This window comes from Alligator sinensis, unplaced genomic scaffold (genome assembly GCF_000455745.1).
Source record: "Alligator sinensis unplaced genomic scaffold, ASM45574v1 scaffold628_1, whole genome shotgun sequence".
Classification (NCBI taxonomy): Eukaryota; Metazoa; Chordata; order Crocodylia; family Alligatoridae; genus Alligator; species Alligator sinensis.
The window spans coordinates 4,053,251-4,068,249 of NW_005841873.1; the positions used below are offsets into that span (position 1 = coordinate 4,053,251).

The 14,999-nt window shown below is 44.5% G+C and overlaps 1 protein-coding gene across 2 annotated transcripts in view; it reads right to left on the bottom strand.

Annotated features, from left to right (window-relative positions):
- The window catches only part of TMEM132C (transmembrane protein 132C), a 208,814-nt gene that overhangs the window by 68,621 nt on the left and 125,194 nt on the right, over nucleotides 1-14,999 (bottom strand). For both annotated transcript variants that reach the window (XM_025195799.1, XM_025195797.1), the window contains one exon: nucleotides 6,214-6,397. In XM_025195799.1, coding sequence (XP_025051584.1) covers nucleotides 6,214-6,397 — 184 coding nt within the window. The remainder of the gene's footprint in view (nucleotides 1-6,213; nucleotides 6,398-14,999) is intronic.

Sequence of the window (14,999 nt, forward strand, 5' to 3'; positions counted from 1 at the left end):
CATAGGGTCAGTTTTTGTCTTACACTTTGGGTGCAGATCCTCCTAAACATCAGAGGCACTACAAATGAAAACACGCCTGTTCAGAGTGGACCGATACAAAAAATGACAAGATACTGTCCAAGCATCGTATTCACCGTTCTTGTAGAACAAAGATGACAAACATTTGGACAGGGCATGTATTTTCTATGCATCACAATCTGGTGGGTATTTATTTAGTTAACACGCTGGCAGATGAGGATACAAACGGTAGAGATGGTTGGAAATACAGTAACTTCTCTGGTCAATAGGCACCTAATGGGACCCAGCCTTGCTTCAATGGGACCGGTGAACATCTCTACTGACACAGCAATCCACTCGGCCCACAATGAAACCATCACAATCCATGGATCATATACGTGTCTATCCTAGTATACCTCATCCAAGGCACCAAATGCCCTCGCGGCAACTACGTGGGTAAAACCAGACAAAAACTATGCACCGGAATGAATAATGATCACTGCAAAAAGATAAAGGAGAGAAACACTAGAAGAGAGGTAGGAGAACATTTTTCAGAGACAAAAAAATCACTCGGCTGACCTCACCGTTTTTGTGCTCAAAGGAAATCTACCCAACTCCTTTGCAAGAGGAGCATGGGAACAGAAATCCATCAGCGTATTGGACGCTAAGTAGGAGGGACTTAAAGTAGACAATGCCCTGATAGGTGCTATCACTCTTGACAGGTGGTAACAACTTTCTTGAACAAACATCTCTCCTGCCTGTTGGCTACCCCACATTTCCTCTTATATCCCATTTTCATTTACATATGGGCTTTTGCACAAGGTTTTGTTCCATCTGCTATTTAGCTCTGTCATTTCTGCTCCTCTCCCAGAGGTCAGAGGAAGGGTACCCCAAAGTTTGCCTGTATCTATCCAAACCATGCAGTTAGTCCAACAAAAGATAGCACCCACAAGAATTCTTGCCCCTCACAATAACCTCTCTCTTGTAGGATATCTTTTTTTATATTAATAAAAAGGAAAAAAAAAGAATTTTGAAAATAGTAGCTTTTGCTGGTTTCTGAATACCAACTTTTTATGCCTTTGGTTTCACACTGAAAGACCAAGTACCTTTTAAGCAAATGGAAAAGAAAAGAGAAAAAAACAGCAGTCCTCAGATTTTTTTTTTTTTCCAAATTAAAAAAATCTGACAAGATTTACCACTCAGTACCGAGAGATGCACTTCTGTCTCAGCACTTTTTTGCCTAGGGAAATTGGTGGAGATAATCCAGAATCAGATCTGTATAACTATGAGCAGGGTTTCAGATGGGGGAGCATCTGTCAAGAATTGGTGGGTGAGCTTGATCAAATCATCTCGCCGCTCTGTGCCTCACCTTCCTTATCTGTAAAATGGGAGTTTTGATACCAACCTCTGTTTTAAAGCACTTGAGAACTATGGGTGAGAAGCACTGTAATGGGCTCCTTCGGGACTGTCTTTTATTCTTCCCTAAACTGAAGAAAAACAAGCCAAGGGCCAGATTCTATTCCACCAAAATGGACTTAAGTGCCTGCATGCAATTCAATTCTATCCCGCTCAAGTCCACAACATCCATTGATGCATCTACTTTTGTCACGTGCCCTTAGGACTGAGTCACAAAAAAAGCTGTGACAAGGAGGAGGACCCACCCACCTTTTGCATTACTTACTTTCAAGGATTCACGCAGGGGTGGAACAGCATTGCACTTAGGCGCCTAAATTCACTTATGCGCCCAACAGGTGGAATTCAATCTGGCCTAAAAGAATCGGGTTAAAATTGGGATGTGAGGTACCAGGGCTTCTGCAGCTTGTCAGGAATGGCTCTCACCCCTCCCTGCTCCCCATCCACAACAGTATAACCCTGTGGTAAATTATGGTAGCAGCTGAGGGTAATCCCAGCTCATTCGTTTTCTCTTTTAATAACTTCAAGGACATGGTGTCCTTCAGAATGGCCCAGGGCTATTAATTAACTCCCTAACTCAAGATTCGGCATTTATGTCATACTGTACATCTCACTGCTTTGCTACTTTGTTAGACACTGGTACCGCGGGGACAAATTCATTTCGGTGACATCCAGCTCAGTAGTTTTTCTGTTCCATTTCTCATTTCCATAACCAGCTTCACAGTGTTGTTATTTACTATTTGTCTGCACTATTTGGGTTAGGTAGCCAGGCCTACAGTGTCTAAGTACTACAGCTAGTTTCCCTGTTGACTGTTCAGTGAAATCAAATTGATTTTTCCGCAGCTGTATCCAACCACCTGCTCCACCGATCCCTGCCCTACACGGCGAGGTTGATATTCTAGGTTCATTTCTTCCTGACAACGTCAATTCTTTAATCTCTTCTGTTCCAATATAGTGTAGCTGCAAATGCACTAATCCTTACAAAGCCGACTGCTTTTTCTTCATTTCCTTACCTCTCTCCTATTTCTAAGGCAGTCAGAAAGAAGGTAATAAAAAAATGTGTGATCTTTCCCGCTTTATAAGTTTTCAGATATGAACGGCTCACATGAGAGACGCTTCACTTTTACAGTGGACTTTTTCAATACGACACTTTTTGGGTTATAATTATATCAAGACAAAGTTTGTTGTTTCCTATTATACCAAGAAAAAGTTTGTTGCTGGAATTTATTTGTCCTTCCTCCTTCCCAGAAGCCTCTGTTTCTGATGTTGTCCTCATCCTAGTCCATCAAAATCAGCTTCATAGAGCTCAAGCACAAATCTTGCCGGGCACCCCTTTTTAGCACATGGATATATTTCACATTATCCCACTCCTAGTAGGTATTAGAGAGGTTAACTATTTGCATTACTTTTATACCTGGTAGTAGGTAGGGCAGGTTGACTTATCAGGATATTTATATATGTGCTTACATATACTCCGAGAGCCGCTCGGAGTGTCTCATGTATCAGCGTCCCCATGCTTAACAATGGCAGCGGGGGCATTTTAACTAAAGCTCATTAAGCAAGCTTTAAAGTGCCCCAACCACCATTTTCAAGCGTGGGGACACTGATACATGAGACGCTGGAGCACGGGAATTACCATGCTCCAGCAGATTTGATTCATCGAGTCTGCTCGTGTATACGCCCCCTTACAGACTAACAAGTTCAAAGGCATGATTTTTTGTAGGCAACAACCTACTTTGTTGGATGCTATTGAAGGAGAAACCATAGTTTTTTTCATGCAAGTATTACTTGTGGCACCTCTGCTTCAGATATTGCATGAATACAAACCCTGTCCTCGTCATCTCAATACACAACAGGAGAAGAGAAAACAGAGGGCTGATGTGATGTGCCCAAAACCAGGAGGGCCAGAGCCCAGGGGCCCTAAGTCCTGGTCTGGCACAGGAACCACAGGATGTCAGCTCGCTCACTGCTTTTGCAATGGCCAAGTCTTCTCCTTATAACAAAGAAGTAGATATCTCTGCTTTTCAGAGAAGCACGTTTGCCACATGGGAATACTTTGTATTTAAAGCATTCTAGACTAATATTCATATTTGATCCTCCGAGCTAGTTAAGAGACATACCTGCTGTAAAACATCGGGGACTAATTTTTATGCAATACGACCATTTGCTTAATAGTCTATAGCCATGAGAAGCCGTGAGGTTTAGCTTCCCAGTGGACCAAGGATCATGCTCCTTTTCAGCGCCTCTCTGCTTCTGAACAAGAGCATTTCCAGGTAATCAGCTCAGCTGGAGATTAATGTTAAAAATGGGGACAGCGTCCTAGTTGGATCTGCAGTGTTAGCTAATACAAAACTGTGAACCTTCCCTTTAGCCACTAATATCCCACCAGCAAAGCCAATTTTGTATTGACATCTCATTCAACTGGATTCTATTAGTACAAAGTATTATGGCAACTGCCAAGTTTTCTCACAAGATATGGCAAGGAAACAAACCTGCAGACAGAGAAAAGCTCTGCAAAGAGGGCTTGAAGATATAATTTTGTTCTTTGAAACATTTGCATCAATTGTACTGCTAAATGGAGCCAGTGAGGATCCAGGATGGCATCCAACATTTTCTGGTGCACTCCAACAGCTCTTCACTTGGGGCTCTGTCCCCTAAAGAAACCAACATGAAGACCACGTTTCTAAGAGATCAGTGCACATCAATCTGTACCATGCACAGAAGTGAGAATGCATTGTGACTTATAAAGCTTGCAAGACTAGACAGTACTCTGGGTATGGTAGACAAAGGAGACATCAATGAATTCTTAAATTCTGTCTGAAGACAGACACACATAGCACCCCTACTGGAAGCCACTGTCTGCATCTCTGTAAGGCCAAAATCTGAACCTGAAGATACTGTCTTAAGCATGTTCTTAAATCTAACAGAACAGAGGCCAGAAATTGTATTGACTTATTCAACTCTACAGGTCATAGAAGGCATCCTATCTCTCTCAGACCAGTACAGCCCTCCAATGACTTCAACAGACTTTGGAGCAGGCTCTAAATGCATAAATCTCCAATTAGAGAGGGACTATGTAGGGGGAGCTGCATACCGAAGTTGAGTACTTCCATATTGATCTCAGAAAAAAAATCCTTCCACGTTCAGGATAGTAAAAACAGAGTTAAGGAAAACCATATAACAACAAGGAAAAGTCAGGATGCCATGAACCACAACCATGACTAAAAGAGATTGGGTTAAAAAACTGTGACTGAGGCATCTAACTGCCTTTCTAGGTGCCCAAACCCAACATTTAGGCATGAGTGACATCCACAAAACTCATCCCGTAGGCCCCTAGCATCCCTAAGGGCCTTTGAGTAGGTCTGCACTGCATAGTGCAAAGCTAGGCCAAATTCTCCGGCCAGCTCTGAATGAGGTAGCTTGGGGACTGGAAGTGTAGCCATGCTAGCATAGTGCTTCACTTAGCCTAATTTACCCTGTTACTCAGCAGAGCAAATTAGCCTGGAAAGAATACTGTATCAATGCGGTGAGATTGCTTCTGATACCTGAGCTAACTTGGCTATGGCTAGCTGCAGCATCTCTGTCTAGTTCTGCAATATGTAGTGTAGACACCATTTTGGCCTCAATTCCTCCCTCTTCCTGACTTCTGGCCTTCCTGCACCCCCACGACCCGTCCTTGCTGCCCTGAAGTGGAAACAACCAAGACTGAGAGTCACGCCTTGGTTTTGGAAGTGCACATAGGCAGCACAATGTGAACAGCTGCTGTGCAGCCTATATATGTTGTTACAGGTGGGGAAGATGACTTGGGCAGGTTGACAGTAACCTGAAGGTTGACCCTAAATATCAGTGTGGATATACTCTACCCATAAGGCTTATAATCTCACTGGGCAGCATGGCATGTAATAGTGGACTACAACGGTCTAGTTCCTCCTCTTCAAACTTTAGCCCAAAGGATGTTTCAGTACTGAGATCTAAATGATTCCTTTCATTTTGGCCACAAATCCCTGGGGCTGCTTTCATTAGTGTCTTCTGGGGCCGGGGGGACATCATCAGGAGTCAGGGCACATGCCCGCTCTCCTCCCCACCCAAGGAAACTGTTTTTTTCTGAAAATATCTGATATTCAATTTATTCAAACCAGGTTTTTCCTCCTAGTGTTCTCAAACCCGGAGGCCAAAGGGCTTTTTCTTTCCTTTAAAGACACTCCCCTAAGTGACACTCCTCGTTTGACCCAGTACTCCTTCGTGCCATGGTGGGGGGTCGGACTTGATGACCTGCTCAGGTCCTTTCCGACCCTACCAAATGTGAAACTATGAAACTAAAGACACTCCCACTCTATTCTCCCCCCAAACCTCAAGTTCTTTATGTTAGTTGGGTGGCAGACAGGTAATTGGTATTGGCTTCATCCGTGGAAGGACTGGCTGGCCCCCAAGTGATGCTCAGGACCTTGCCAGACCAAGCCCTTTAGCATGAACTTAATGAGAACATTAAAAAAGGGAAAGGCAGGTGAAATTAAAAAGGGAAAGGCCTGGAGGGAACCACAATGATCCTTAAAGGAGAAGAACTCTGGGTTTTAAGGCGAAAGGGCTGGGTGTTTAAGGGGGACAGCATCCCTTTTATTTGTGCGTTTGCGTGTTTATAAACCAGTCTGAACTGCACAGGTTGCACCCACCATGAAATGCGGATGTGATTTGGGCAAGTGGTCCTAGGCATGGAAAAAAGGCGGTTGCCCCTTTTCAGCTCTGTCTGCAAGGTTGCTTTCCGCCTTCGCAAAGCTCTGCCCGAGGGTGCAGCACCAGGCTTACCATGGCCAGTGGAACGATTCCTACCAGGTCCTTCTGGCAGATGAAGATTTCGGACAGGGCGACGTCTGTCATTCCCTTCCGCGGGTATTCCACCTGCCAGGTGATCGGCTGGGTTCCCGAGAGGCTGCTGAAACTGGCTATCTCAAAGTTCATCTGCACGACCTCGTTGAACAAACTGTTACTTCTGGAAAAGGGAGAGAAGGAAAAGGAAGAGATGTGATAGTCACCGAGGAGGGCAGCTGAAGCGCATCACATACCCGGCTGGAAAATGCAGTTATTTATATGCAGATCTAGAACAAAGCCTTTCCCAATCCACGACTACTTCAGAGCATACAAACAAGGATGACTCAAAATGGGCTGACGCTGCTTCCCACCGCGGTTCAGACTGCTGAGATGCCAGCTCCTTACGCTGCCTCAATCCCGGAGGAGGGCATAGGATGCAAGCAAATCTATTAACTCAATTGCATAGTTTCCTGATTTGTTTCACAAGTTTCACTAGCTCATCACAACGACCCCTTTCAGAAATTAAGGCTCAATTCAATGCAACGGATGCAGATACAACCGTCTGAAACGGGTGCCACGCTGAACCCCAACTCTATTGTCTAGCTAAGGGTGAATGATCATTATAGCTGCACGAACCATTCACAATGAAAGCCTATTTAATTAAAATCCATGGATACAGCATGGAGGCTATTTAAGACAAGGAGGGGGAAAAAACCCCCCAACATGTTTAAATAGCAAGGTTCAAAAGGTTATTTAAGCCTTAGAGGGACTTTCTAGAAAATGAAAAGCCAGCCTCGGTGAAATCAGATTGAAAGACACACAAACTGTACATACGCAGAGTAAAATGTAATATGGAAATCAGTGAAGAACAGACCACCAGAGACATAACCCCCAACCTGAAAGAAAGTCTTGCCATGCATGAGAAGCAAAGACGATGCAAAGTGGCTCTCGGATGACTGGGGAGTTAAGAGAGCAGTTTCGGAGGATAAGGACACTGCAGAGAAGTGAACCAATTTCTTTGCATCATTAACCATATACTAATTCTCACAGCACTTCCTATAAGCTTTTCCATCATAATGGTAAAACCTGATAATATAGCATATATTACTCCATAATAATCCCGTTTCCCCTTACGGCTCCATAGCAAAGAAACACACGCCCCTGTACTCAACGAACACCTCAACCTTGCTCCCCGCTCCAATCTTTGGAGGACTTTGCCTCCATGACACCTTGAATCCTACCCGCTTCATTTTGTACCATAATGTCCCATTTCTGAGGGTCAGCAAAAGTCCAGGAACAATTAATCATGTGCCCAGCTTTTAGACTTCCCCAACTGTTACCTTTCCCTCGCAACTCTTGAGCTGTAACTGCCATGGTTTATTCTTTTAAGCTGTTCTCTGTGCTGTAGCTTGCATGAATATTTTTAGAGGAAAACCTTTTCCATCATAATTATTGGTTCAATGATGGATTTTTCCTTTGGAAGGCTTACTCGGAAAAGTCTGAATACCAGGAAATATTTAAAAGTCTTTTGCTTGCACTATTCTGCCTGTCTCAAAAAGCGCCACTCTAACGCTTGTGTGATGATAGCACACTTTCTTTCATGCATTTAAACACTGATTTGGTGTGCTAATGGGATAGATGTATTGGCTTAATAATTGCTCTCTCAAGATCGGCCCTTTCCCATTTGAACAGCTCATACTAAATAAATCTTATTGCTTGTAAATATAAGGCATTTGTGATAGCTGTGTTTTACATATTTCTGGAATATCCAAAATGAATACGTATTGGATTGAACTTTGCAATTTATGTCAAGGCACGATTATATCCAGAGACACCTATATCATCTGAGCTACGGTGAAGACACCATTATGCCGTAGATTAATAGTACCTGGAAAAGCTATTATTTTTACCATTCTTACATCTGATGCTAAGAAACCAACAGCGTACAATGTTTTTACTTATGACTGTCTGGCTCAGTGCTTTCAGGTATTTTAAATATAGAATAAATTCCAGCACAACATCGGACCTGCTCGGAGTGATAATATATGATGGGAAAGCTTCCCTGATGGAGAGGCCGAACACTTTCCTAAACAGCCTGTGAGCAGATGTAAAATGTGCTGTATTATAACAGCAACAAAGGCCCAGCCATCCCAATGATGTGACTAGGGATTTCGAAGTGGAAATGAGCTCTGGTTCAATTCCAGCCAGAGATCTGCTTCATGAAACACTGTCCCATACAGCTGCTGTCCGGACACCTATGGTTGCCAGCTTCTGTGCCCAGCCTTTCCTGATTGCAGCACCATGCACAGAGATCCAAGCTAGCCCCGGTATTGGAAACAGCTGGAGTAATGTTGGAGTAATGCTCCACCCAAGCGAACACCACCTTTAAAACAAACCTGTCAGACCCATGTTGACCACTTCCCCCACAATGATCAAATTCTCAAATTTCCCACTATCTTGGTATGGTATAATGGCCTTACTGGACTTGGCTGGGCTAATCCACAGGAAGCTTGTCTGAACCTCTCCTACCATGTCATGCCATCACTGGTTTCCTCTCCCCTCTTCCATGGAGCGGGGATTGAGAGATGATGATCAACAGCTGGGAAAGCAGCCGCTTGAAAAAAAATTTGCCCTCAGAGATGTGTAATGGCTGAGAAAAAAACCTTCTTCTTGAAGCACGTTTAATGTTCAGGGCTTGTTCAGTGACTGAAACAGCAATTCCTTAATATCTAACACTTAGAACTGCTCAGCAGCTGGAACAGCAAGTAATTATCAAACTTTTTAAAAGTACACAGCACGTAGCGATTGCAAATGAAGCTTTGTGCAGCAGGAGCTTCCGAGGAAGTGCTTGGGGGTCGGAGGATGAGCCTGATTTGATCGGAGCGAGCACTCCCCTGGGCCAGTTCACTCCATGGATTGATTTGGATTTATAAATCTGTTCGTCATTTAGGGCAGGATCGCCGAGCGGCCGACACGCCTGCACAAGGGGCTAAGAACTCCCTTTGCTCTGCTTTGAAGGCCACCCGCTGGGCTTTGGTTCAGAGCATAGAGGAGTTTGTGGGGTGAGCTAAGAAACTGGTTGTGCTTTTACTGAAACAGATACTAGTTGCTGGCCAGAGCAGCTGAGACTGCACGTTGGAGAGGGGATTAATAATTTATTATTGGTATAAACTAGCAGCATATAACAACCTCCAGAGAGCAGGGAGGAACTGTGCCTCGCGGCGTGTGTGCGTTTCTGAGAACCAGGGTCCCAGGAGAAGGTTTGGGTTTTTTTGGGGGGGGTGCAAAACTCTGGGAGAAACTCCGCCATATAACTCGACATGTTATTAACAACATGGACAAAATGCATGTTTTTGTGCCTCTGCTAATGCATGTTTAATTAGGATTCCTGGGTCTCAAATACTCTTTGGCCCATCACTGAGCATTCATTAAAAATCATTTATTGATCACCCAAGTGTACAGGGTTTGAGTCATTACTCCCTGGTAGGAGCCTTTCAATTGGAGATAAATAAAAGCAATCCTGCACTGTCTGTTTAGTTCTCACGGACAGAACAAATCCTTTACAGGACGGGGGGTTTGGGCTGTGTGACCCTGACCCAGAAGCAACCCCACTCTCGGTGGGGTCCAGAGCCTGACTGGTATCACTGAGGATGGGAGTCCACAGCAGGTACACTTTTACTACCAAAGGTCAAGCAGTAGCTAAAAAAATACAAAGGGCATTTTGTTTTACCAGCACGGACTGGCCAGGGCTGAACTGACCCCGCCGTTCAGATCAGTGGTCCTCAACCTTTTTTAGACTGGAGGTATCCCTCATTGGATGTGAGGGACTTGTGGCACCCTGGTTGGGAATACTGGTTCAGATTTACCGGAGTGACCCTTGAAGAGAAATGTCAAAAAAACCACTGATTAAAAAATAGCTATCTTTAACGCAAACATATTTCACCGAAACCAAAGGATATTATCACCTCCCGAAAATCTAATTTAATAATCGTTTTGCTCTCCCATTCTATCTGCCTTGACAGAGACACCTAAAGGCAAGAGCAGTCCTTGCTAAATGGTGTAAAAATCCTAAGGAATGTATCCTACAGAAACAAAGGACCTTCAACCCTTTGAGGGCTGAAGGAGCATCTTACTGATAGCGTCTTATTCTGCACACAATTTCATTTCGTTTCATGAGCTAAAGTATGTTACTACCTAGTAGGGAGATTGAGTTCACCAGGAGCAATAATCCATACTCCAACTCCAAAATGATCCCTGCCCTTTCTTCTGAAGGCCTCCCCCTGTCTCATGCCTCCTCCTCTGGAGTTGCTCACGGTGGTTTTACGATTTTCCTCTTCTAATCCTCCTTTCCCATCTCACTCCTTCTCCTTCGTTGAATAGCATTGCATCCAACTTTCCTTTCCTCCTCTGCACATTTTTGTCATCGAATGTCCACCCAAACCATCCCTATCGGTCTTTCTCCCTGTTTTCTCTCCTGATGCTCACGCTCTCTCTTGCAGTCTCCCACACTTGTCCTCTGTGCCTGAAGCCATCTTTGTCTATCTTCATCAATTTCTTGCATGAAATAATTGGCAAACTACAAGATTATTCTTCCTTCACTGTTGTCTGGTCTCCCATGCACCCATCCGCACACCCTGCTCTTTGCATTCCTCCACTGGTTTCTTCTTCTTTTATCTTATTAAAAGGGTCTTACCAAATTCACAGCAGAAGTGGGCTGCGCAGCAGCTCCTTTAATCTTGCAGGTTCCCCTGTGCACCCACCCCTGCTGATGGGCAGAGGGGCCCCACTGCTCACTCCTGATCAGCATAGAGGGGAAAACCGTGGTTTCAAATATGGTCCTGTTTTTGCCTCCTGGCCAATCAGCAGCAAGCAGCAGTGCCATGGGAGATCCTCAGCCAATCAGCAATGGGGGGCAGGGCATGGGGAACCTGCACTCCCCATAAACACGCACAAAACTATCCCATTGCCTTCCTTCATCTTCTCATATTTCATGACGCCTACAATAAACCCTGACAAAAGTTCCTTTGCTGGTGTACCCATACCACCTTCCAGTCAGATTAGTAATGTACCACTGTTTCTTTGGTTCTGGGTTCATGGAGTCATAGAAAATCAGAGTTGGAAAGGACCTCAGGAGGTCACATCTAGTCCAACCCCCTGCTCAAAGCAGGACCAGCCCCAACTAGATCATCCCAGCCAAGGTTTTGTCTAGCCAGTCTTAAAAACCTCCAAGGATGGAGCTTCCACCACCTCTCTGGGTAACCCATTCCAGTGTTTTACTACCTTCCTAGTGAGAAAGTTCTTCCTAATATCTAACCTAAACTTCCCTTGCTGCAACTTGAAACTGTTGCTCCTTGTTCTGTCATCTGCCTCCACTGAGAACAGTCCAGCTCCATCTTCTTTGCTGTTCCTTAATAACAGTCCAGCTCTGCCCTTCAGGGAGTTGAAGGCTGCTATTATATCCCCCCTCAGTCTTCTCTTCTCCAGACCAAATAAACCCAGTTCCCTCAGCTTTTTTCATCAGTCACATGCCTCAGCCCCCTTACCATTTTTGTTGCCCTCCACTGGACTCTCTCTAATTTGTCCACATCCTCTCTGTAGTGGAGAACCCAAAACTGAACACAGTACTCAAGATGTGCTGAATCAAGGGGAATAATCACTTCCCTTGCCCTACCGGCGACACACCTACCAATGCAGCCCAGCATGCCATTAGCCCTCTTTGCAACAAGGGCACACTGTTGGCTCATTCAGCTTATTGTCCACTGTCACCCCCAGGTCCTTTTCTGCAGAGCTCCTGCTTATCCAGACTGGTCCCCAGCCTGTACCGGTGCATGGGATTGCTCCATCCTAAGTCTCTGTTCAAAGTGCATGACTTTGCACTTGTCCTTGTTGAACCTCATGATCGGTTCCTTTTGGCCCAATCTTCCAATTTGTCTAGGTCACTCCGAATCCTAGCCCTACCCTCCAGTGTATCTACTATTCCCCCCAACTTGGTGTTATGTGCAAACTTGCTGATGTTCATTCAGCATCTAGTAAAATGGGGACTTGCTTCATTATCAGCGCTCTTATACACTACACCAGGGGTAGGCCAAAAAAACCGGAGTGCCAAAAAACCCACAATGTCTACCTTGGAAGTTGCCAGAGTGCGGACATGCCCAGAGAAGCTGTTTGCAGCCTCCCGGCTGCAGCCAGCCCAAGGAGCCTGGTCTGCTTGCAGCAGGGCTTGCAGCCTCCCAGCCGCCTGCTGGGAGCAGCCCGGGCTCCGTGGCCGGCAGCAGCTGCCTAGAGCCCGGGCTGGCAGTGGTGTGCCAAGCAAAATGGCCTTGAGTGCCATGCTCAGCATGTGTGCCAGGGGTTGCTGACCCCTGCACTACGCTAATATAAATAAACACCAATAACAGTGACTAGGCAACAAAAACGTATGGATAGCTAGAACAGCCCTGTCTTTTGTGCCTGAAAACAATGGTTGGAAAGCCAAAGAAATCCTCTGAAAGAGCCTCAACACGAGCAGATGAAAACAGAGAGGAAAAGGTTTTGAAACACAGAAGCTATCACGCTCCATTTACATGTCCCAGGTGGCATTGTTTTTTGTTTTCATCACAAAAGACAGAGCCGGGGCCATGCCTTAGGATACACCTTTGAAAGAGAAAAACTGTGCAGCAAAGGGAAATCTTCACTGGTGTTGAAGTGAACACCAGAGGGAGCTGTAAGAGGTTGGTGGCTGGTGCTAACATGCGCTGTGTACATTTTTCCATGAAAGTCTCCAAACACATATAGTTCTGGCCATAAAAGAGAAAAGGAAAACTGAGGAGCAGTAGCCTCTGGGTCAGATCCCCAGCTGATGTAAATCACAATAGCTTCCCTGGAGCTGATGAGTGCTACACTAGTTTACACCAGCTGATGATCCACTTTGGTGTGCATATCTTTCAAGGTTAGGCCTCTTTACTTGAAGTCAGGCTGAGTTTCCTCTGTGCCATTTGCCCCTGTTTCTTAATTGTATCCATCCCTGCCTCCTTAGCTCATTGCTATTAATCACAAGGCATTTTACTCTACTGCAATCGATGCTCTTTGTGCTGGCTTCGCCAGGTGCGGCGGAGGAGGGAAGACACCGAATTTTCCCTTTCTGTAACTTTACCAGGTCAAATTTACGACATGCTTCAAATGTACCAAACTCCAATAAATGAGAAGGTGTTTGACAAAGGTAAAGAAATATTCAGAACATTTCAAACACAGATCTGGTTGAAAAGTGTTAAGGGAAAAGTCACAAAATGCTAGCCCTCTTCTCCAGAGAAATTGAAAAATGTCATCGAAATTTTGAATTTTAACTACTATCCACCTACCCACCTCACAAGGGATCTAAGAAGGCAGACTAATAAAACTAAGTAGCAGCTAATAAACACTCATGATTCATAGCAAAGTGCACTATAATTGGGAAGACACAAACATGCTTTGTAACTTCACCTAGCTCGTCCATAATAATACCTGAAGCATTTAGAGAGGACCAGTGTTATGGCAGCTAAACCTGAAGTCTCTCCAAACTGTCTATGTTCAGGGACTAGAAAAGTTATGAGTCTGATGCCCCCAAACCATGACATTAGGCTGTATACATATCATGAACACGTTTAAATCGTGAATAAATATTGCATTCTTTTCATCTGCATTCTACTTTCTGGGCTCTCTTGTTTTTCTAGGTTTTATCTGTGATGAAAAGTATAATTTTTTAAAAAATTAAGGCAGAGATTCTTATGTAATCACATGACTCCAGGAGCTGGGACTTCAAGTATCACATGATTTACTGCGACTAACACTTTACTCACTGGCCTGACACTGACTTGAAGCACATTCCCCATAGCATGGACTGGAGGGTGAAAATCCAGCCCTAAGCAAAGCAAATGAGAAGAGCGGCCCCTTGCTAATTTAGATAACAAATACCTCATATTGATCCAACCAGTCCAGCTTTAATGGTGGTTTAATAAACTGGCACACTGAATGCATTTTCCCCCCGACATGAAGTATACTTTAGGTTAAAACAACTAAGTGCAATTAGCTCTAAACAGGACACTAGTCTTTCCCCTTGAAGGCAAGAGATGAGCTATTGAAAGGCTAAACTCTGCTCTCAGTTATTCTAAAGGCAGAGCGACTCTGCTGAAGACAACAGAAATACTCCATCTTTACCCTGTGAGAACACAGGAGACATCAGCCATTCATTATTACGCATTTTCCAGCCAGTTAAATGTAGATAATGTAGGAAAGATGTATTGTCTTATACAAGTGCCTGCTTTTCTTGACCATAGCTGATAACTGAGTTATATATACCGGATCCTTCTGGATCTACCATCTAGAACAATCATAATAATTCACAGAAAACTGTGAATTTTAGCAGTGGAAATGTGATCTGAATCAGGCCAAGTCAGTCAGTCAGCAAAGTTTTCAAGGGTAATGGCATACTGAGGACAGATGTCCACTGGTACATACCAGCTCTCTTCCGTAGAAGATAGGTCACAATCAGTTCTGGCTACCTTTGACCTTGTCACCTGGCCTAGGGACAGACATTATACATAAACTGATTTAAGTGATGAGAAACTGGTTTATGTGTGTAACAGAACATAAATTCAGAGCGCATAAACCAGTTTCAAAAAAGCTGAAACTAATTTAAGATAAACCTGGCTGAACAGTGGCGACATGTAGGGGGTACACGGCAGTGCATGTGCACCCCCTGAGAGTGTCAGTGCACCCCCTGACGGTTCATGCTCGTCACTTAGGCAATGGGCGGGGGGGGGGGGGGG